We start from the raw sequence: 24,652 nt of genomic DNA, 5'->3' as shown, positions 1-24,652 counted from the left end.
TTTCCATCATCTGCTGCTTCAGTGTGGCATTGCCCTGTCGGCCAAGCTCTGTCTCCTTCTTCCCTCAGCCTCACTATCTCACTCAAGAGACTTTTAATCTGTCCATAGGGCATCCTTCCTCCCTGCTTTTCTTATAGCAGGATCCTGGGGCTCATAAATATTGTTCACACTCTTGCCTTCCCTTTCCCAGAGGAGTATGATGACAAGCAGCCACTGACTAGCAAAGAGGAGGAGGAGAGGCGCATTGCAGAAATGGGGCGCCCCATCCTGGGAGAGCACACCAAGCTGGAGGTGATCATCGAAGAGTCTTACGAATTCAAGGTATGTCTATCAACACTGCCTGACCCATCAGTTTGCTCAAGGTGGTTCGGTGTGGTCTGTGCTGTAAGAACCTTTTGGAGACCCTGGACTTCATGTATAGGCTCATTCACTAATAGGCTGTCAGATCCCATTTGAAATTGTGTAGTTAGCAGAGAACCAAGAAATCCAAGCAAATCCAAGTAAACAGCATCAGAACCAGAGTCCAGCAGGTGATGATATGCACTGTGACAGAGAAGGCCCCCAGAAGGAAGGGTTTCATCTGAAAGGAGGTTACGAAAGTAGATTTTGAGAGATTCTTGTGCATTAGAAAAAGCCTGATGAATTTATTAGAAGGCAAACATTTGCCATGTGGAAATTCAAGGCTATTATTTGGGAGAATGGTCATTTTTATCTAAGCTATTCAGATCTGAGAACTATTTAGCACTGCCTACGGAAGATACAATATCTTCAACTATACAGTTTATTCATGAGCTGATAAGATTGGATTCTCTACTTTATTCTTCTTCTTTCTTTTTCTTTTTGTGTTACTTGGCATTAAACCCAGAGATTCTCCTGTGTCAGGCAAGCACTGTACCACTGAGCTACATCCTCAGCCTAGATTTAAAATTTCCCCAGTAATGGAAGTCATTCTTTTATGAGTTAGATATACAGAGATGAGCTTCAGGCTTGAGATGAAACTTCCTGTGTGTCCCTCCTAACCCACTGTTCTGCTCCAATCCTCCCCACCCATCCCATCTCTCCACACAGCTTTTCTTAGCCAGATCCTTAGTATCTAAGGATACTTGGATAGTTGAGCCAACTTGAGTTGTACAATGGCTAAGAGTCTATGTATCCCTTCTTGTAATATCCAGAATTACAAACCAAGAGCAGAACAGTGTTTTCTTTACATATTTTTCAAAAGTAGATGATGCCTATTCAAACCACCAAAAAAAAAAAAAAAACCCATAGAAAATCAGGCTAATATAGAAGCCTCAGAATCCTATGTGGATCTTTAGTAATAGTTGCCTCTTTTCCTTGTGTTAGTTCATTAAATCTAATCCCCACTGACATACCTGAGAGGTAGTATGTAAAAAGGTGTCTTTGCAATCAAATTAGAATTTTTAAAAGATAAAAACACATTTAAACCTTCTTCGGGCCACTAAGTATCTATCTATTAGTGCTTTTTTCCACGCACACCCCTAGAAAGAGAGGTAAACAGTGGAATGAAGATTTCAGGATCCATCCTGCCGTCAGAGGCCAGCATGGCATAGCCTTGAGCCTGGCTCACTGAGCACATGAAGGGAGCATGCATAAGTTCATGTAGTCTCCCCTGGATCTCAGCCTGTCTATTTCTATAGCCCACTCCATTACTCTGGGTCCATGTGTTTAAATTTCACTTTTTCTACTCCAACTTTTTTTTCAGTGGGAATCAAAGGGTTAAATGTCACTTGCCACAACAGAGATGGCCCTTTTTATAGAGAATGTGCACTCTTTACCTTAGGGGATGCTCAGGCTTGCTTTCCTATGCACCTGCTTGGAAAAAGCAATGGTAGTAGCTTCTTCCAAAAGCAGTGGGGTTAGATAACTCTTCCTGGCAAAAATAAAATAAAATAAAAGTATTGGTCACACAGAGCTCTCTCTTGTAAGCTGCCACAATCCAGAATTGGAAAGCCTCCCTAGTCTCCAGCTTCTTTACATAACTCCACTTGCCTGATTTTTTTTTAACTTTCTAGAATACCTTTGAATCGTACCCTGAAGTTTACAAACACAGTCGTATCATTGTTAACCTTAACACCTAAAGGATATCTTGGAGCACACTTTCCAAGTGCAGTAGTATCACCTTTGGATTTCTTCATTTAGGAATTGTGTTTTTTTTCTAGAATGGAACTTGCAAACTTCTTCTGAGCTCTAGAACAGCATGAGCTAGGTGACTTCTCACCTGTCATGCTAAGAGTGTGGCTTTACAAATGCCCACTGTCAAGGGTTAGGTGTTCATCATATCTTGAATATCAGTACCAATTTACGAACTCTCCAGATGAATATAGGAAATATTGCCTGAACTTTAATCCATCTTGATTCACTCCCCTTTCTCACATAAATGAAGGAACCAAACCACACAGGCACAACGTTAGCCCTTGGGAAAAAAATTGGCTCTGCCCCTCTGGTAGAAATTAAAATTTTCTATGTTTTAATATATACTTGTGTTTTTCCACATCAATAACAGATAAGTTTAGTTTCTCTTAAAAGTTTGATCTTTAGCAGTCATTTGATGGGGAAGTCTGTGTTCAGCTACTGGAGCCATGTTCAACTGCTTATCTCTTGGATGAGGAAGTCCTCAGCCTTGGCTGCAGCACAGTGTGTTCTGTCCTCTTTGGAGAGATATGCTGAAAGTTTCCACTCCATGTAGGAAAAACTGAGGTCATTTCTTCTTACATTCCACACGGCGCTGTGAATTGGCATTCGCCAAGATGCATAGAGTACTGTGTGAGATGTGGCTGAGTTGAGAGAGAAAAGACAGATGCCTACCATGTCTTTCAATTTATCATGCCAAACAACAGCGACTGCTAGAACTGTTATCAGAGACACTAGCAGTTCTGGATCCAGGCAAGAAGCTGAGCAGTCACCACCCCCTACCCAAGGCCTTACTAGCTGACCAAGAATAATGTTGCAGATACAGAGTGAGCTAGTTGGACATGGATCCTTTCATGTTTGTTTTCTTTCCAATGACTCCTTTTGAACTAACATACTTGATATTATAAATTGCTTTTGGCCTCTCCCACAAACCCTTAGATCCTATTTTCTTAATTCCTGCTCACCCAAGATGGTTAGCTCTCTCAAACCATAGTGTAGTATCCTGCATTGAACATGTACAAGTCATTACCTAAGGCAAATAATGTGTGTTTTCTGCCTCTTTGCAATTAGTGGAAATTGGAAGATGCTCTGACAGTAAGTGTGGGTGTGTGGTAGACTAGTTGGTGCAGTAGTTTCTCTGGGAGGAGCAGCCTCGGTGCCCTGGAAATGTCCCTTCTCCCTGTAGTTGCCATGATTTGTGGTAGTGCTTTGACTGTATGGCTTACTTAGTTTTCTTGTGACCGCTTAGCAAGTCCTGTTGTTTTATTAAGCAAATTTAGAAAGTTGCAGGGTGCTCATTGCACAAAACTAATTGCCTAATAAGTTGTAAAGTAAAAGAAGGGGCATGCACCTCAGTGCTATTAAAGTATGGTAATGTGATGCAAGGTTATTAGCAGTGTGCCCCAAGCCACAGGTGTTGACTTTTGCTTGTCTAATGTATTCCTGATGTAACAGCAGTAGAGAGAATAGAATTGCCTGAATATTAGCAAGCTGAAAAGTTAAGTGTCTTCTCTGCTCCCCACACCCTCACCACCAAATTATCTATTTGTTGATGATCATACAGCAAGCAACCTGCTTGAAACCCTGCTACCTGGCTACATTTTACTGATAAAAATATAGCAATACTTCCAATTTAGATCTGCCTCTTTCAGGTGTTCACAGACACTAAATACTGAACAGGGCCAATATTGATTCATTTACAGACCACATGCGACAGACAAGCTAAAGGGAATCAAGTTCACATTGCAGTTGAGGGGTGCTGGTGGCCTTTCACAAGCTGCTGTTGCAAACAATGTAGCTGCTCCTGATTGGCCATTAGCTGTAAAGGAGGCTAGACTACTCTGGGAAGAAGTTTCCATTTCAGAATGTTTCTGAGGAGCACAATTGTTTGCATAATCCTAACATTGTTTGATGTGGATATCTTTCTTCTAAGCTTGACATCTGCTACCCTCTTATAGAACCCCGAGGCTTCCAAACAAGGTTTTAGATTTCCTGAGGCCTTCACAACCCCAGAAGTTATTGTCTTATCCCTTTGCCCCTTTCTAGAGCACTGTGGACAAACTCATTAAGAAGACAAACCTGGCCCTTGTGGTGGGAACAAACAGCTGGAGGGAACAATTCATTGAAGCCATCACTGTCAGCGCTGGTGAGTGTCTGTACCCTGTGAGGTGGGGAGGGCCAGTCTTGGCTGAGTTTTCCTGGTCTGCCACTGGCAAAGCACATCTGGCAAAATTAAGAGAAACGAGCTTATCTGTCGCCTGTATCCATTTATCATTCTCTTGGAGGGTAGACAGGATGAATTTGAACACATTTGTGTTTTAATTTTCTGTTTAATCAATTGTGGGGTTTTTGTCTGGAACCCGGAAAACAGCACACATTGGCCAAGTGATGGTCAAAAAGGAGCAAATTCGGGAACGGAAAGGAAGACATGAAGATATTTTCACCACTGTTTGCATCATTTCACAACCCCTTTCAGGGCATTGAACATTGTAAGCATTCACACTGGCTCTTCAGTACAAACTGAAGCACATTTTGATTCTTCTTCTACAAAGAAAGTGCAGGGTTTTCTTTAAGAATATCCCACAAAACAGACATGAGGGCATGAAATAAAGAAAGTGTGCAGCACTTCCTTTGCTGTTGAGTCTTGTCCACTCTCACTGTATGCAGGGACAGAGGGAATCATGTCAGGAGCCAGGAAAATTCCATTAAGGAATATCTGGAGGTCCAAACCTCCAGTTCAGGTTCAGCTCAGGTGTACAGTTGTATTGCAGATGCTAGCTAATCTGCTATTGAGTGGCATAGCCTCAGTGGAATGCCTTCTAGTTTGCATCTCTACAGAACTAAGCATTTGAATAGGCCTGCACCAGGGCAGGGGCTAGGTGTGCAGGACGAGTGAGTACATGTGAGTTAGGAGCAGCCAGGCAGAGGGGTCGACTGGAGGAGAGACAAACGGCCTCCTGGCCAGGAAAGCACAGTTAGGAAACAGCCAGGAAGATGTGGAATAAACAAGAGACTCCAGTTTTGCAGCATGGAACTGAGTGCTCTCTAAAGATGACAAGATGCCTTTGTTTGGTCTTTATCACCATTGGGTTGCTAGGAGTTTCCAAGTCCATGCTCCCCAACTCAGGCCAAACCTTTTGGCCTCCGTGGTTTGGGGCTGAGACATGCCTGGCCACAACATAGTCACTGACATTCACAGAAGGAACACTACCTTGCATTTTTGCCTTCTTTTTCAGCTCTTTACTACACTTACACTAGTTCTTTCTCCCAAGTACCCACAGGCTTATCTCACTGCAGCCACTCAACAGAGCTAGGGGTTTCTAAGCATCAAGTGATTCCCTAGCTGTAAAATATGGCAACAGCATCATCACTAGCAATTATGCTGTGGCTTCTGTCACAGCCTCCTCTTTCCAATCTGCCACAGAACACTTGGACAGATCTCCCAAGTGCTGTGGGAACAAAGAGTGGTTTAGAAAAAAAGTGTAGCTGTTTATTATTAGTGCTGGCTGTAGCCATGCTGTGGTTTCTTGCAGTCAAGTATACAATGGGAATTTAAGAGCACTACAAAGCAGAATACTATTTGGAGGGTGGATTTAACATTTACATGTCAGTGGTAATAGAAGGAGAGGGAAATACCCCCCTGGGTGGCTTATGTTTTTCTATAAATCTAAGATGAGCATTGGAGACAGGAGCATACTTCTCTATGACACAGAAGAACTGAGCAGAAACTAACACTGATGACGTATTAGGAAGTGACGTATCAGAAATGACCAAGTTGTTGCAGAGCTTTGAGGCACTCAGACTGCAACATGAAAAACAACGTAACACTATGTTGAAGCATTTCCAACAGATTCTGGCTCTCCTTCTGTTGTGGATGTTTAAGCATTTGTGTACTAGCTCTGTGCTGGTTACCTATTCATGGTATGTCTGTGTCTGTCATTGCTCTTGTTGGGGTAAACGGAATAGACAACTCTACTCCTGCTCAAATTCTAGTATAGGAGCTTACTTTTCTAGTAGAGGAGAGAGTAAGGAAGACACATAGTTCACGTGTATCTGATCACAAGCATTGGATAGAGAACACTGAGGCTGTGGAGGGAGACAGGGAGTGTGCAGGTGACCAACATGATTCCATCAATAGAACATTTAAGGGCAGGTTTGCTTTCCTAGCAACAGAGTGGCTTCATGTTTGTACATGTTTTAGTAACATTTAGCAAGTGTGCCAAATACCTTAAGACTGCTCTAAGCTAACGACACAGTGCAGTGTTAAACAGTGAGGGAGACTATGCTATGGATAATGCCAAAGCCACGCATGTGGTGCTCAGGCATGCAGTGAAACAAGTATAAAGAGGCTGGTATTTTCTTCATTAAAAGAGCTGGAAATGGGATTGTAGACACTGAAGAAATCCTTTCAGATTCCCATGAAGCACTTATTAGTTGTCTTTTCTGGGTAGATGGGAGAATCTGCATAGTTCCAGGGAAACAGTTCAGCTCTAGAAGACTGTGTGTGTGTAGATGTGTGCACATGCATGAGCATACTTGAAGGCCAAAGGTTCATGTCTAATGTCTTCCTTAATCACCCTCCACCTAATTTTTTTGAAGCAAGGTCTCTCACTGAACCTCCATGGATCTCACTGATTCAGCTAGACTAGCAAACCCCTGGGATGCTTCTGTCTCTGCCCCACTGGTTCCATTGTTACAAGCACACACCACTATCCCCAGCTTTGCATGTGGGAACTGTGTACTGAACTCCAAACCTCACACTTGCCACTCAGTACTTTACAGTTGACCCATCTCCACAGCCGTTATCTTGAGCTGTGATCTGCTGAAAAGGACTCCATATTCTAGTGACTGTCCTTAAGAAATAAAGAAGTTTCAGTATAAAAAGAATTGTTACCACCCTGTTCCATGGACAGCTAGCCTTGTCACTTCTCCTGATACCAGGCTGTAATCATTCCATGAGTTTTAACTCCAGCTGTCCTTTTTTTTTTTTTTTTTTTTTTTTGTACTGAAGATTGCACACACAGGGTTTTACTTATGCTAGGTGAGCTCTCTACCACTCAAAGTTTTATCCTAGACTTAAGTTTTTTAAACTTTGAGGTGGTATCTTAATAACTTGCCCACCCTAGCCTTGAACTCACTCTGTAGCCTGAGGCTTTGCATCCTTCCAAGTACATTGCAGATGTGTGACAACTTACCCAGCTCCAAATCTTTTGAAAAACAGTTAGTCAAGGATGTGCAAAATCTTCCAAACATAATGGGAAATTTATATGTGAATATGTGTATTTTTCCTGTGTGTATGTGTTTTTAGATGACTGCTTAGAAAGAGACAATGTTTAGAAACTTGCCTTTTCCTGGGTTAATTGACCTTATTTACAATTTTGAGGTAAGGAAGATCTGAAAAAAATAAACACATAGTTTATAGGCACTAAATTACATTGAATTACATGAAAGACAGTTTTCAAAGTGCAATGTTTGTAATTATAACTGAATTTAACTGCCTAGGGAATGTTAATATTCTCAGGTTGTTAAACTGACAATAAAATTTGTAAAGCAGCTTTTATTGAAGGCAGACTTTCATTGGATTTTTAAGATTTCATGGCTAAATAGTTGAGAATCAGAAAGATTTTCCTTATTAAAAATATTAAATTGTCTTTGAAGGGCTCTGCTGAGAGCCCGTTTTCCCAAGCAATTTTCTGTGCAAAATTAAATCTATGTGTCTTGCTAAACAAAAGCGATAATTTTGTAAATGGGATTTGGCTTCTCACTGTTTTTTTTTTTTTTTCATTAACTATATCAAAACTCCTTTCAAAGCAACCAGCTGATAATGTTCTTCCCACTTTGCTTGAACTGCACAGCTCAGTACCTAGGGTTTCTCTGGCCATAATGTGTCTGCTCACCAAGTTCTGAAAAATTGTGTATTTGAAGAGCTGAAGGACTGAAGAGACTCTGGAGATTAGGAAGGGATTAGACGGTCATGTTCCAGCAATTCTCCTTCAGTTGTTTCCTGGTAGAAGACCAGAAGCAGTCTTGTGCAGCAGTTAAAAGGCTGTCAAAGCATTTCCAGGCAAGCCCAATCCCACCAGATGCTTTTCCAATGTGTCCACACATGCACTTCTCAATGAAGCTAGCACTTGTTACCTATCCAATTTGAGAGCCGCCCCCAATTCTTCTTTCTTCCTTACACTGCCCCCACACAAAGCAGCACTTTTAGGTTGACCTTAAGAATCAACTGTCAGTAGATATGGGGGACTATCAGCAAATATAACCTGGCTATGGACCACTAGGATGCTCATGTCATTTCCACAGCCTCCATGTCATTCATGGCTTCAGCCTCTGGCTACGGAAGGGTGTGGGAAGTCAGAGTGAGGCCAGCCTTGCAGACAGATGGGGGGTTGTGACTCTGCCCTTCAAAAACTCCCGGGGTGACTCAGCAGATTATTTCACATGCACACATGCACACCCATCCCTGTTCCCTCCTATGTAAGGTGGAGAAAAATGTGCCTAATTCATGAACTCAGCACAGTATTAGTTGGGGCAATGCATGCTTTTAGCTCTAAATTCGGGCACCAAAATTGGGTATCTGAGAAGTAACTAATATATATTGAAGATTCTAAAAGAAAATACAGCAAAGTTTTTTACATGTATAGTAGTTCAACCTAATGCTAATATGAAGATGACTGAAAACTTATTAGTCAGACTTCTGGTTTCATGGGAGTAGTGAACATGACATTTTATGTACAAGAATACTGAGCTCAGAAAAATGCTGTAACTCACTCAAGAAGCACACTGGCAAGGGGCAGTGCTGAAGTATAGGTCAGCTAAGAAGGTTCTCCGTTGTTGTGAATTATGAACTCACTGGCAGTGCCTGGGGCCTGAGTGCATATACACAAAAAATATACATATGCACAAGGAAACACATAGAACATGTGTATAGGTGCAGATGGGCATTCAGTAAGTACATACTCCCAAACACAATAAATAAACAAAAGCCTACATATCAGTACACACAAACATATGAATCCATACACAGGCACACAGACAGACACCACAGGCATGCACAGACACACAGAGATGCAGGCATACACACAGAGAGATGCAGTAACATACAGAAGCACATTGAAGCAGGCATACACAGACACATGTGTCCCGCACACGCTGTATTTTCTCGCCAGCAAGAAATACACGCAGGACACTCGGATCCTTCTGCAGACAAGCTTTAATGCATCTTACCAGAGCGGAGACACTGAACTAAGAAACCCATCCCTTAAAAAGGCTGACAAGCCGCCTGGGACGTGTTACCCTATGAATGGCTTTAGCTCCTCAGGCCAAATGAGCCACGGGATAGGCAGAGATCAAAGGAATGGAGATTACCCAGCGCCTGTTGAAGTAATTTACATCTTGGTGTCTTCAGGCACCATTATTGTAATGGATAATGCAGGAACCGGCTCCCTACACACATGGAGATGCAGGCATACGTACATAGAGAGATGCAGGCACACACACACACACACACACACACACACACACACACACACACACACACACACACAGAGAGAGAGAGAGAGAGAGAGAGAGAGAGAGAGAGAGAGAGATGCAGGCATACACAGACATGGGTATGCACAATACCTGCATACAGTGGTACATGAGGCACTGTCTGAGTATGGGAACCACAGCTTGAAGTAGAAAGTGTTTTCCACAATACCTGTCTCTTTACAGTCTAGTTCACAGCTCTTTGGGGAGGATGCTCAATTCCCAAAAGAATGGAGGGAAGCATTTGTTTTACTGCTCACACCCACGGGCTTCTACTGCCTAGTAATCTGTGACTTTTTTTTAAGAAGTGTAACCTATTAGCCTTTATTTCACTGATAACTTTAAAAAATCCAAAAGTAAAGAGTTTTCTGAAATCCGTTTTTAGCAATAATTTTGTATATCTTACATAACACCAACTGGCATTTCACAATGAAAAGAAACACATACACACACACACAGAGAGAGAGAGAGAGAGAGAGAGAGAGAGAGAGAGAGAGAGATCTCAAACCTGTGGGCATATTCTGACTTTGAGTCTCATTAATAGAGGAATAAAAGTTCAAAAACAGGCTAACACTAAGGTACCATCCCATACTGAGACCTGGGAACCCACTCAGTGAGTACCCTATTCCTACCGTTATTCCATGGTAACATTGTGCTTTGAATCCTACCTGATTTAGGGTCATGGAAAAACATACCCTTCCCACCCACCTGGCTTGACCATATTATAGGTTCAGAATAGTAGCATACACTCCATCTCTCTCCTCCCAGAAGGGAAAGAATGGGGGAATGGTTAATTCCTCTGGGTTAGCCTCAGAGGAAACTGAGATGATAAAGATGAAAAAGTGTCCCTAACTGGACCAGCAGAAACTTTACTGTATGAGAGAAAGCATTCAATATAAGCCCAGTTTAGCTCAAGTAGCAGCTTTACCCACCCTAAATACAGGTCACAATGGATGGATCACATCAGGAGATAGCCAAATGCACCTGGAGACTGACACAGGGTAGGGGATGCTTCTGTTTCCAGTACTTTACCTATGGATGCTGGGTTGATTAGGAGGGTTCTCAATGAAAACAAACTGTTTTATTTCCAAAGCTGCCAACTCAGCAGTGCCCCCAGACAGTAGTTGACTTAAATAATTGTCAGCCTGAAGACTGGCCCACTCCAGAAGTCCTAAATAATAAAAGTAGAACCTCAAATGAGTTTCAAGGGATTTCCAGGCAATCTGGTCTAAGCAGAGCTCTTCCCAGAATCCTGCCGGCCCCCCGCCCCCCGTCATCAAATAACACCATGAGGATATTCTCATTACATCATGTGCTGACTCTGGGTCACCTCCAAATCCAACCTACGTCGTTAAAAAGGATCCTGCTTGTTCAGGTTTGACACAACCTCAGTGGGACAATATGACAATTAGAAAAGGGGACTCATCATTTTTACTTATTTCTCATACACTGTGAAGATTCTTAAATATCCTTTGTCCAAAATCTTAAATATCTTAAGTTTTTAAATATTCGTTGTCTAAAAATCAAAGAAACTAGTTTCATGAGATAGGGTTGGTACAATTGTTTGTCTTGAATAAAGTATAGCGAAGGCCAGCAAGTTAAAGGGCGCCTTACTCTGCTTGAATATTGTTCTCATTTATTTGGTTGTGTCCTACAAGTACGAGGCTTGGTACTCATTGCCTCTGCTCATCACTGCTGTACTTTGACCAGTACAACTGAACACCCTGAGGCTCAGATGGTGACCTAGCTGTTTGGTGTCACACAGTGTAAAAGGACAACTGACTTATGGAAGCATGTCTTTTCAAGTCTATACCCAGCAAGTGTCAAGATTGACCATGTGTGACTCCTTTTGTACCAAGTCAGATGAAGTGATACAGGAAAAGGAAATTTAGTAAGGAATAAGTCTTTTGGTCTCAGATACAGAGTCATGAAGTTGGGGTTTTGGAAAAGAACATGCAAGCCTAAAACACATGTACCGAATGCCTGGAAAGAAAAGTCAATCTTCAAAACAAACTAGATGAGCCTGTAGAGATGGCTCCAGCAGTTAATTCCTCTTCCAGAGGACCTGGGCTCAATTCCACATGGCAGCTCTAAACTGTATCTCCAGTTCCAGGGGACCTGACACCCTCACACAGATATACATGCAGGTAAAACACCAATGCAGATAAAATAAAAATAAATAAATTATTAAAAAAGCAAAAAGGCTAGATTGATTCCTGGATTTCCAGAGGCTCCAGATTTGATCCCATCCTGAAGAAGCCAGGAGGCTTTCAAAGTGACTCTATGACTTTGGGGCTGTGTTATGTCTGATCCTAGATGTAAGGTTGATTGTTTAAGCTCAGACAAGAGTTACTGCCCAGCCTCTTCTATAATCTCATGGCCTTTCCCTGTGACATATGATGTTCTCTAGATAGATTCTTCATGCTTAGAATTCTCCGCATGCTTTACCAGCCTTGTGTTGATAGAATATCAATTCCTTGCCATGAAGAGTAGATAGCACTGCTACCATCCACCTTAGTTCTGATTCCTTCTCTGGGCACATAGCTGAAACATATTCTTTTCAAGACAAACTGCATTTAAATCACTTAGTTTTTAAATTTTATGATTGAAACTCTTAGCTTCTTTGATCACTTGAATTAAAATAGTCAAAGAGCCACAAAAACTCACTGTACTGCTCTAGGTCAGTCCTTTAGCCTTCCTTGTTTGTGAATGGAAGGGATAGAACACACAGCCTTAGTAGATATCTTTGAGACACAGAAACAATGAAGGAAGGAAATGGAAATGTTGATGGAATCCCCAAAGGTTCCTTCGTCTTGGGCAATCAACTTGCATAGTACTGTTATTTGAAATTGAAGGACTAAGTTTAATGGAGATGAAATATCTGCCTTAGAGTAAATAAATTATGTAGTGTTAAATAAATTATGTAGTCACATTTGATCAAAGGTCACCACAGACATGAGATTAAATATATATGTGCATTATTTGATATATAAGTATTAAGTAATATATTAAATAAATATATTAAATGTAATATATGCATTTTTATATAATATATGATACAGAATACATGCATCTATATTCAATGTATGCACATATATTACTTGACACATATTTTATATATGTGCACATATATAGAGATTCTTTCACACATGCTATTCTTCAAGAACACTTTGAGACACTTGTAGTCCAATAATTTTATAAAATCCATATACACACATATACACACGGAAGATAGAGGTAAATAAGTATGTTCTTATAAATAGAAAATATGTGTGTACAAGTTGAATATGCAAATAATTCATATTTAAAACGGTGCTCTCTGTCACTGTTTTTGGTGACATGTTTTTGTCATTTAGTTAATAATTAGGAAACTACCAAAGAAAGAGTAGAAGTAGAAGAAAATACTGAGGACAGCAATTTCCCGAAACTCTTTGTGGGAGACACACTAGGTCATACTAGTATTGAATCCCTATGATATCCATCAATTTAAAATGGTCAGCAATAGCGGGTGAAAATGAAGAATCCAGTAACTTTCCCTCATAATTCTGTAACAAGGCAGGCAGACCAGCTACAAAGGAGAGCAAGTGCAGAAGACTGGAGGTAGGGCAATTATTTTCTGGCCCTTGGATAGGTGTTAGCTGATTTTTTTTTTTTCAGAAAAGAATATTGGCTTGTTGAGCTGTTTTTCTCTTAAATTGCCTATTACAAAATTCTTGAGGAAAACACTGTACTGGAGGGCTCCAGAATGAGTCAGCACTCTCCTTCATAAGCCTGAATTCATGTCTCTAATGTGGCTCTTGTCTGGAGAGGCAGTGGCTCAGCTCTGCCAAAAGTGCTCCATCTCTGGATCCAGTAGCTCTTTTGTTGGTACTGGCTACTTCGATGTGAAGACAGACTTAGCTGTTGCTTACCCATCAGTGCTCCAGAAACAGGAGCACTTTCCATGCCTAGGTGGGAGCCTTTGTATAGTGTTTCAATGGGGGGGGGAGACATCTCAGTATCATCTGAATATCTGGAAAAGAGAATAAACATACCCCTGTATGTGCACAGACCCGTCCCCCCCACACACACACCCTATAGGCAGCAACAAACTATACCACAGCAGCCTATAGCACTAATCCTTGCTGTTCACAGTGCACCCTATTGATGAGGATCCTTGTCACCTTTGATCTTACAATGAAAAGCCACTTGCCTAAATCGACTTTGACACACACTCCCTACCTTGTCTTCTTTGCTCATTTCTGGCTGAGGGTGGTGTCTTTTTTCCTACTAGAGCATCTTAGATCCAAATCATGACAAAGCACTGGAGAGCAGCTTATTAATAATCTACTCCAGTTTTCTGCTAGATAATATAGATTGTGACCAGAGAGAGAGAAAGAGAAAGTCTCCTCCAAGGCAGCACAGAGGAAGATCTGGAACTTGAGGCTCTTGCTACCCACATTCAGCAGTATTCTCTCTTTCCTGTTGGATGGTGCCTTCCCCAATCAAACAGACATTCTATCTGTGGGGTTTCCAGTGGTGTAATACCTCAAGACTAGGCAGGGCAAAGACTAGAAATTCCCTGTTAGTGGCGTGGGATGAGTGAAAGACCTAGCTTTTTCCTGTTCACACAGCTTCACAGGAGCCCTGTACAGCACCATGGAGCACACTAAACAACATGGGGACTTGAGAATTCTCAATCTGAAGCTACCTGTCCACTTTCCATCTTGTCTGGCTGTGCCTCTCAGAGTTCCACACCTGTACAGCACTTCTCACTCTGTGCACAGACACATACTTTGCCTCTGCATGCAATGCCTTTCCTCTTTACAGGACTATTTCTCTGAGTTCACAGGGCACTTCATCTTAGGGGTTTCTCAGCTAGCCAGATTCTCTCTCTCTCTCTCTCTCTCTCTCTCTCTCTCTCTCTCTCTCTCACACACATACACACACACACACACACACACACACACACACACACACACACACACACATTTACATTTTAAGAATCTCATCACAAAAGAAATAGCTAGTTGTACCTATTGCACATTCATCCAAAGCAGGAAACTAGGGTAGAAAGGGACTCTGTGAGGTACCCATATAAGTCATGGCCAGAGCCTTGCTTTCAATGGTGGGCCCTATTTATGGAGATCCCATTGAAAATCACAACAGAGAGGGAAGTAGGAGTACACAGATGCAGGATGCCCTGAGCAATTGCAATCACTTTGTATTGTGTAAACCAAGGCCATGATTAGAATCTCGGGTGCTAACTCCAGCCACCACTTTGTCAGCAATAGACTATGGAACTCTAAGATCAGAACAGTACCTGCAGGTTGCCCTGAGATCAGGAAAATGGTCCTAGGAAGATTGTTGTTACCACTGAAGGACAGGAGTTCTTTCTGCTTGGTGGTCAGAGAGAAAGGTATTTGAACCATAAAGAGAATCCTGGTCCCCAGAAAAGTTGACATAAACCGCTAACCTGAGTACCATAGCAAAGCTGAATTCTTAAGAATTAAGTGGAGCCAGCCATTCTCTCAACGACTAATTCAGCATTTCATAAATCACACAGAGGCTTAAAGAGGACAGATATTTCTCAATTATACCTTCCCCCAAAACAAAGCCAATGAGATTAGACTGTACCTGAATGAATGTTTGCTACACAAAGGGCAGAGATTAATTTCCCCTTTGGACACAGTGGACCTAGTTAGTCACGGCAGTGAGGAAGCAGAATGAATTTTAGAGCTTGTAAGCAAATCACTGGGTTCTTCAAGAGCCTTGCTTTTTTTTTTTTTTTTTTTAATTAATATGGCCTTATTAGGCACCTGGGAATGTAAAGGGGATGAGATGTGTGCCTTTACCCATATGCATAGAAGTAAGTGTCCAGGGAAGGGGTGGAATCCACAGCCTCACTGCAACCACATCTTAAGTGGTTCTGGGTATACCTCATGCATGAGGGGAGACTTGGGTACTTAGCTACCCTTTATATAAACTTGAACATTTTCCTGGGATGTAACACAACATCAATACGTTGCCGCTGCTCCAATCTCAGCCGCTCTCACCCCGGAAGGCTAATTTAGATACAGCTGCTGCTATTTACAAAGGGCTAATGGGAGCCCCAGGTCAGTCGTAGAACCTGGTGTATCCAACTACTACCCACCGTAAGTAAATCATCAACAGTAGAAGGAGGTGTGTGTCTTAGCTCTGTGTAGGTTCTACTTGCTGAAGGTTTGTTTCTTCAGGAAATGGGTTTCTATTGCTGGAACCTGGAATTCTTACTACCCTGCAATTCATAGATGATTAAAGAACACTTCGTATCAAGATTCTTGCTGTGATAGTGGGGAGGGGAGATAAAGGCAAAAACATGCATGACAGAAAAATGTCAAGCTGTAATTATGTAGGAGAAGTGGGGTGGGGGAGGGGCGCCAAGACTCAGCCTGTCAATGTTCCCCTCCTAACAGTTTCATTTTGTTAATAATCCCACTTACACAGAGCTGCAACGCCTTAGTGGATGGGTGTTTCATTTTGACAGTGGCCACAGTACTGAGAAATATTTGTGCCACATAAAATATTTCTTCAGCGTGTTGGCCATCTTAACAAGAGTTGGAAACGCCTAAGGTTGATCTTCATGGAAAGCCTCTCCCAGAGTCTCATTTGTCTCCAACAATGCTGAGATCCACTCAAAAGTGGACTGTTTGGAGTCCCTTTCTAATATTGTCACATGTCACATGTTAGGCTCTTGGCTCCCTAACAATAAACACTGGTCCTATATAGAAGAATGCCCCACAGCTGTCTGTGGCATGTACGTAACTGGAGAAATATATCAGGAGGGCCTATGTAGTGTCTTCTCCACCCAAGATCAGGCCACCAATTCAAGGCATACACACAATAGCAATCTTCAACTCAAACTTGATGGACAATGATATTGGGATCCAGTGCATTCATTGATAAAAAGTAGGATACACCCTGGAGAGAACTGTATCCCAGATGTGACCTGGATATTACTGTGCATGCCAGTGTCCAACAACCACAGGTTCCAGGACCAATGTCACCATTCTAATTCCGATCCCAGTAGCTAGTGAAGAAAAGACCACTCCATTGTAACACCTGAATTTCTCGCAGGCCTTTGGCTCATGGGACTCAGGCAGTAAGAAAACACAGATTTTTTTTTTTTTTCCCTGGAGGTCAGCCTGAGCTATCTACCAGATCCACCAAATTCAGATTTTTTTTTTAAGATTTTATTTATTTATTATGTATACAGTCTTTTGCCTGCATGCCAGTAGGAGGCACCAGATCTCACTCAAGGTGGTTGTGAGCCACCATGTGGTTGCTGGGAATTGAACTCAGAACCTCTGGAAGAACAGTCAGTGCTCTTAACCACTGAGCCATCTCTCCAGCCCTGTAAATTCAGATTTTTTAAATTTTAAGTCCTCTGGTACAGCTGTCTCTATGAGAGTGTGGCACCGGTGGCCATTTTAGAAGAGCAGTTATAGAAAAAATTCACATTAAACAGCAGTGTGAATTTGGCCAGCTTTAAGTTCAGTTTTTAACTAATGCCCACTGGTTTCAGATGACAGAAGTAAATGGCTATGGCTTCTCCAATGCTTGAGCAGCTCCTATATCTGAACATATGCAAACTAAGTTTTAAGGTCTGCTGTAATGTTTATCAAGGGTGACCGAGGCAGGGGACAAACATGCCAGGCAGACAGAGTTTAAGTGAGAAGTTTTATTAGAAAGGGAAGGGGGGAGAGAAGGAGGAGAGGGAGAGAGAATGAGAGAGAGAGGAAAAGACAGGGTGGGGGTGGAGAGGTAGGAGGGAGCAGAAGTGGGTGGAGTTTTCCTCTTAAAGGGCCAGGGTCTCCATCCATGTGTAAATTCCCAAGGGGTGGGGCGCCAGATTTGTCTGGATTACAAGATCTCTCCGAAAAGAAAGTGTCTAAGTTTCCTTAGAAGAAAACTTTAACAATGTCTCCTTTCTCTCAGAGAATATGTAGCAGTGTTCTCACTGAGCAAGCTAGGAGAATGCTGATTACTGTCCAAATCTAGAACAAGAGGCGAACCCCTAGGATTTGCTTTTTGCCAGGGGGCCCATCCCTGGACTTGTGCTACATAGAAACCATTAAGACCAGGAAATCGTGGTTATTCTTAATAAAGAATGACTTACAAGTAGGTAAAAGGGGAAAGGAAAAGAAAATCTAAGTTTTATGTATTAAACACACAGTTACATGCAAAGTTACACCTAAGTGAGGGAATAAAAATTGGCTTGTTGAGTTACAGAGCTTAGGTTGTTGTTGTTGCTGTTGTTATTGTTGCTGTTTTTGCTGTTGCTGTTGGTGCTGTTGCTATTGTTGCTGTTGCTGTTGCTGCTGTTGTGGCTATTGTTGCCTTTGCTGTTGTTATTGTTGTTGCTGCTGTTGATGTTACTGCTATTGTTGTTTGTCCTCTGCGAAGAAGAGAAAGGGTGAATTAGCTGATTGGCTGATGACTGTTTTCGTTTGTCTTATCAGTTCAAGATTCTGCCTAAACCTTTGCAGGCAATGGGAAATCAAAACAAAATGGGATAGGAGCACTTAGCTTGAGTCTGTATGCTAAGGTGTAAAAGAGGAAAAGCTTCTGGCATGATGGAGCAGATAGCTCACTGGATACCTGTGAAGGACTGGAATGGTCAGACACCAACTCAGGCTAATAGCAATCTGATTCTCCCAGATGCCTTGCACATACACTGGTGACGCTTCAAGTAGTTTCTTGGGTTCTATAAAGCACAGTTAGATGCAGGTCAATATATTTTGAACTTGAAAGCTGCTAACCCTTTGTCCATTAGAAATGAGAGTAAGAACCTGACATTTTCCAAAGCAGAGATTCAAAAATGGACACAACTACACTGCCTGCCTTGCTTGTTTCCCTGTGCACATGGTGCCCAAAGGTATAAATAATAGCATACATTTGGCTACATAAATAAAAATCATGACTAAAAGTGCTAGAATTCAAATGTTACTGATTGTGTGTGCCAATATTTTCATATTCGTAGAAGGCAAAACATTACATCTACCTGGCACTAGACAATGGAAGGGTTGAATCAACATGAGATTGATGCTAACCCTACTTGCTTCAATAAGGCATCATGTAGGAATATGTTCCCTCAGGGAGTTAGATCAAATCACAACTTAGCTACTTACCCAACTTACCCACTGAATGATTATTGTAAAAAAAAATTAAATTCCCTAAGCTTGATAGTCTTCCATACAGGATAAGAATAACAATGCTTACCTTAGAAGGTTACTGTAAAGTTGATATAAGGTCAATATGGGAAAAGTTTGGGGTTTTTTTGTTTCGTTTTGATTTTTTGCTCAGTGTCTATCTCTAGTTAGACACCCATTCATATCTCTTCTCCCTGCTCCTTCCTTTCTTTAAAAATAAATCAGCTTGAGGAAATAGTGGTGACAATGATTCACTTGAGCCGTACATAGATCTGTTGACATCAGACTGCTGGAGCTGGATTGATTTAGTGCCTTCCTGTCAGCAAGCAACAATGCTGGGCTATAGTACATATCTGTGAAGGGCTCGTGCTTCTGCGAAGGACAGGGATCTTTCCTCTCCCAATCTTCAGAGCAACACTGTGATGCTACAGTTAGCACACTCATTTGATAGACATAGATCTGAAACCTGGGAAATAGAAGTGTCTTCCCAAAGCAAGCAACAAGAAACAGAAGTTGGTTTGTAATATTTCAGACTCAGGTGCAGTACATCCCAGCAGCTTCTTTTTCTGGTTCCCAGTGCACTCCTTGAGGTCCATGTCTATGGAGGGATGCCAACAAACACCTGTTTACTGTAGAAGATAAAGTATCAGCTGGTGGCAAGCCTCATGCTCAGCTCCCACGGCTCACTGAGCAGATGATGCCCTCGTTCTGTGCTCCAGGGAAGCAACAACACCTTGTTATTACATCAATAGTAGAAGTTAAGCACTCTCCACTACCCTCACATTTTATGATTTGGCTATTTTTATAGTTATATTTATGGAGGCCAACATGTATCGGGGAAGCCATTTCTAAGGCTCCAGAAGGGATTAATGGAACACAGATTGTTTATCTTTCCATTAGTGGGATCTATAAAGCTGAAAAGAAGGACTCTGAGATAAGAGGGATTTAACTTGGAGCCTATAAAAGCAAACCCACCAACTTGTCTATCTCCATGCTAGTGCAGAGGAGGGATGTGAAGGAAGCATGTAACTTCAAGCAATCCTGGGCTGGCAGGCTACAGAGCCAGCAGACTGCTGTCCTCCCTGCTATGGCATGAAAGATGCTCCCAAGGTATGGAGGAGGAGGACTAATGTTCTGTTGCTCTTTTCGAGAAACAGACTCTTATGTATAGCCCAGTTGATGATGGACACTCTAAATACTCTCTTGTCCTTCCGTAAGACAGGGTAATTATGCAGCAAGCAATAAGTGGTAGCAAGCAAGGCAATAAGTGGTCATTTTTATTAATTACATGACTTGCCGGCTAATCATTAAAATTTATGAAGTTCAGTGAGATGCTAGGGAAAAAAAAGTGAACACAAACTTCTGCTTAAAATGCTGAACTTAAGCATAAAAACATTTATGATTCTCCATAGTGCTGGAAGGCTATTGGATAATCTCTTTCTCTTTCTCTCTGTCTCTCTCAACATACTTTATGTTTTGGTCTTGGTTTTTTTTTCAGTTTGTTCATATTTTATTTCCCCCTTTTTTTATTAGAAAGAAAATTATTTTACATATCAACCCAGGTCCCTCTCTCCCCTCCCCCACTGTCCCCCCAACTAACACCCTGCCTATCCCATACCCTTTCTGCTCCCCAGGGAGGGTGAGGCCTTCCATAGGGGGTCTTCAATATCTATCATATTCTTTGGGATAAGGCCTCGGCCAAGCCCTTGTGTCTAGGCTCAGGAAGTATCCCTCCATGTGGGATGGGCTCCTAAAGTCCATTCCTATGGTAGCGATAAGTACTGATCTACTACAAGAGGCCCCATAGATTTCCAATGTCTCTTCACTGACACCCACATTTAGGGGGTCTTTTGGTCTTGGTTTTTGAGATGGGGTCTTGCTATATAGCTCCAGCCAGGCCTCAAACTCACAGACAACTACCTGCCTCTGCTTCCTGAAAATTAAAGGGCTGCACCTACCAAAATGTCATGTGCTTTATGTTATGTTGCTTTGAGTTTGCAGAATATCACCTTAGGAGACAGTGTACTAGCTAAGCAATGAAATAATGATGGGAAAGCACAGCTGTATGCCAAAGTAGAAGGCTATAATGATAAGCAACCTGATAAACATTAGCTTGAAGTATCCTCATATCCCTGATACAAATGATCTAATTATTCCTAGACACAGCCCTCCTGGGAAGGGTGTTATTATTTCCACCTTGAAAATAAATATCATATCTGCTCCTGATTTATATGTGTCATTTCTTTTGAGAAGTTTCATTCTTTGCTTTCTAGTTCTTCTTTAAACTTTGAGACTTAATCATACCCAAAATAAATAATTTTGCAGAAGCAGAGTGTTCTTTCCTTTCTGTGGATGATTGATATAAATTCAGTGTTTACCAAACATTCTCATCATCATATAGCCTGAGAAATTATAAAGTACCCTAAAATATGGAAGTTAAGAAAACGATCTGATACAAAATAAACGTGACCGGAAATCACAATGCTTTTGCAGACTCTATGGGAGGACACTCTTACAGGTCTATAAACAGAAAGTGGGAAGGATGGGAATCAGACTCAAGTCAGACACAAAACTGAAGTGATCTCATCTCCTTCCCACCTTAAAATTAACTATGAAAACTGAAGCTTTTACAGTTTTATCTAGAGAAAAAAAGGAAGGATAAAAGAATAGTGGGGGAGACCAGGATTGAAAGGATAAAGAATAAATAAGGAAGCAGGGAAATTTTCTAAATGATGGGGCAGTGTTTACTTTGTTTGTAAGTGACATGTAATCGTGCATAGTTGAGGCTACAGTGTGACATGTTGATACTTGCACCCCAACTTTAAAAGGTGACACAGAAGATCCCAAAGAGCTACTGTTGGTTGACCAAAGCTGCCATAATAAACTGCCACATATTTGTGCTTAACACAAAAAATGTATTCTCTGTGCATCAAGGTGTGAGTAGGTTTGGTTTCTCCTAAGCAATTCCTTGGCTTGCACAATATAAGGTGTCACTGTGTAGCTCAGCTGCCCTCAAACTCTAACTCCTGCCTCTGCCTCTCAAATGCTGGACAACAGGACTGTGCCACCATGCCCAGAGCCAACGTCTTTCGGATACATTGTCTCACATTTCTCTTCAGAGGCATTCTAAGGGTTTGGGTTAGCACTGATTTGGAGGGAGGAGTTTAATGTAGCCCGTATCAGACACTTTTATTCAAAAAACATTTTGTGGCTTCAGACAGGGCTATTAAACATATGTCCTCACTCCTACAGCATGAACCTAGGAGGTCATCCATGCTTTTTCACCCAGAGAGTTTTCTGTCAGTTTGCTTGACTCAAGTTCTTCACCCAAGCAGTCCCCAAAGGTGATACTGTATATCCATGGAAGCATTCTCCTAATGCTTATTGGCTACCTCTCAAGGCCTCAAAGACAAGGCTATGTTGTCCACAGTCAAACTGTTTATGTAATAACTGTAACCATGTGCTCACGGAAGAGCAGTCTTCTCTATTCCTGTATAGCCAGGAACAAACCCAAGAATCCCACTTTATAAGTTACATGACATCCACCCCCTTCTCCAAGCTAGAGTGTGTTTAAGGGTTTTCCCATACTTCTTTTTGCCCCAGATGGCTTTACCCTGGACTATGTCACAAAGAGCATCGGCATTTGCTTAGTGCTGACATTCTGGTATCACACAGTCAGCCCCACCTGCTGCAAATTTTCTAATCTCACGTCGCCTGTCAATGAAATATATCTTAGGCTGTTGTTATTCATGCTCTGGTCTTTTTAAACACCAAGCCTCCTGCATTTCTTTATGTATTCAACTTGTGATCTACATACATGTATTATGTAATTACATACTGATGTAAAACAATGGGAATTCGTGCATGCATTCCTTCAGTTACAGGTACTTGGTCATCTAAGTGATAGAAATAGTGTCAAATGCAAGGGATACAAAATAGTTATCTAAGTGATGGAAATGATACCAAATACTAGAGAGACAAAAATGCATAAAGGGCTCACAGTCAACTGGAGGACATCAGACAGGCTTAATTTTAGATAAAGCAGCAGCTTTCAAAGTAGAACATGCAGTCAAATCACAAGGAGGGTTTATTCAAGCCCAGGTCTTCTTGTCATATTCAATGAGATTGAGAATTTGCATTCCTAGTACATTCCCCAGTGCTGTTGCTCAGGGAACACCCCAAGAACCATTCATCCAAGTTATAAGTATCTGGAGCCATTGCAACTCTGAAGAGGGGTGAGGGACATTTTAACAGATGAGTGGAGGAGAACGCTGTAGGAGTAAGAATATGGGGTACACTTTGAGCTCTAAAGCCAGAGAAAGTGGAGATGGCTATAAAAACCAGATAATACTAATAGGCTAAGACAAAGTTTGAAATAGTTAAAGGGTGTCAATCCAGAGTGGTGTAAAAGCTCGTTGCTGTACTTGGGGTCCTTAACTGAATACCACACTGTAGAAGTCATACAACTACCAATCTCCAATTAGACTTTAATCTGAAAGAGTCATATTAGAACTTTGCCCAAACCTCCAGAGGGGCTTCTCTCTCTTGGCAAGAAATCTTTTCATCACTCTGATAACAAATCTTAAATCCCACTGAGAGGTAATGTGAGCAGCATGTAAGAAGTGTGTATTGATTGGATGTGAGCTTTTGTCCCTGACCACTGAGCCACAGGGAAGTGGTTCCTGAATGCCATGACCAATAATTGGCTCATGATGGTTGACTTTTAGAAAGCCCTAGGCTTAATTGACCTCTGATGGCTTCCTGTCCCTCAGAGGAGCATGACAACAGTCCAGAAGCAGATGCAAGGAATGGAAGAAGTCCCTGGCAGATGGGTCTTAATGAAATGTGCTTTGTTTTGTTTTCTTTTCTAGGGGAAGATGACGATGACGATGAATGTGGGGAGGAAAAGCTGCCTTCCTGTTTTGATTACGTGATGCACTTTCTCACTGTGTTCTGGAAGGTTCTGTTTGCCTTCGTCCCCCCTACAGAATACTGGAATGGCTGGGCCTGTTTCATTGTCTCCATCCTCATGATTGGCCTCCTCACAGCCTTCATTGGAGATCTGGCTTCCCACTTTGGCTGCACCATTGGCCTGAAAGATTCTGTGACTGCAGTTGTGTTTGTCGCTCTTGGAACCTCGGTGCCAGGTAAACAATGATTTATGAAACTCTCCAAAACAAAATAAGCATGCACACATACATACATACACACACACACACACACACACACACACACACACACACACACTATTAAGTTCATTTTGTATTGGCCAGGTACTCCTGGGCATAGGTCATGCCCTAGAGTGTGGATGTTATAGACAATGGCACTCCATTAGAAAAAAAAAAAAAAAAAAAAACCTGATTTTCCCAGCAGGTATCAATTACAAATAGCTTCTTGGTTAGGGGTAGGACTTTGTGTCACCTGCCACTTCTCAGTGCTGGGATTTTGTCTGGATTGAACCTATGCAGGCCTTGTGTGTGCTGTTGCACACAGTCTCTGTGAGTTCACATATGTATCAGTACTGTTTTGTCTGGAAGACCCTGCTTCCTTGGAATCATCCACCACCTCTGGCTCTTATAATCTTTCTACCTCCTCTTGCGCATAGATCCCTAAGCCTCAACAGGAAGGATTTGATCGATATGCCCATTTAGTGCTGAGTGCTCCAAAGTCTCTCATTCTCTCACTTCGCATTGTCCAGCTGTGAATCTCTTTGTTAATTCCTATGTACTGCAAGAAGCTTCTTTGATAGGGCTTGAGCGATGCTCTGCTTTATGGGCTGAGTAATAAGATAATGGTTTGCT

The 24,652-nt window shown here is 41.8% G+C and overlaps 1 protein-coding gene across 9 annotated transcripts in view; it reads left to right on the top strand.

Moving 5' to 3' along the window:
- Slc8a1 (solute carrier family 8 member A1) overlaps positions 1 to 24,652 on the top strand; it is a 265,639-nt gene that overhangs the window by 217,367 nt on the left and 23,620 nt on the right. For all 9 annotated transcript variants that reach the window (XM_035445539.1, XM_035445538.1, XM_035445536.1 and 6 more), the window contains 3 exons: positions 191 to 321; positions 4,198 to 4,297; positions 23,723 to 23,998. In XM_035445539.1, coding sequence (XP_035301430.1) covers positions 191 to 321; positions 4,198 to 4,297; positions 23,723 to 23,998 — 507 coding nt within the window. The remainder of the gene's footprint in view (positions 1 to 190; positions 322 to 4,197; positions 4,298 to 23,722; positions 23,999 to 24,652) is intronic.

This window comes from Cricetulus griseus, chromosome 5 (genome assembly GCF_003668045.3).
Source record: "Cricetulus griseus strain 17A/GY chromosome 5, alternate assembly CriGri-PICRH-1.0, whole genome shotgun sequence".
NCBI lineage: Eukaryota > Metazoa > Chordata > Mammalia > Rodentia > Cricetidae > Cricetulus > Cricetulus griseus.
This window is presented reverse-complemented; position numbering and strand designations above follow the sequence as displayed.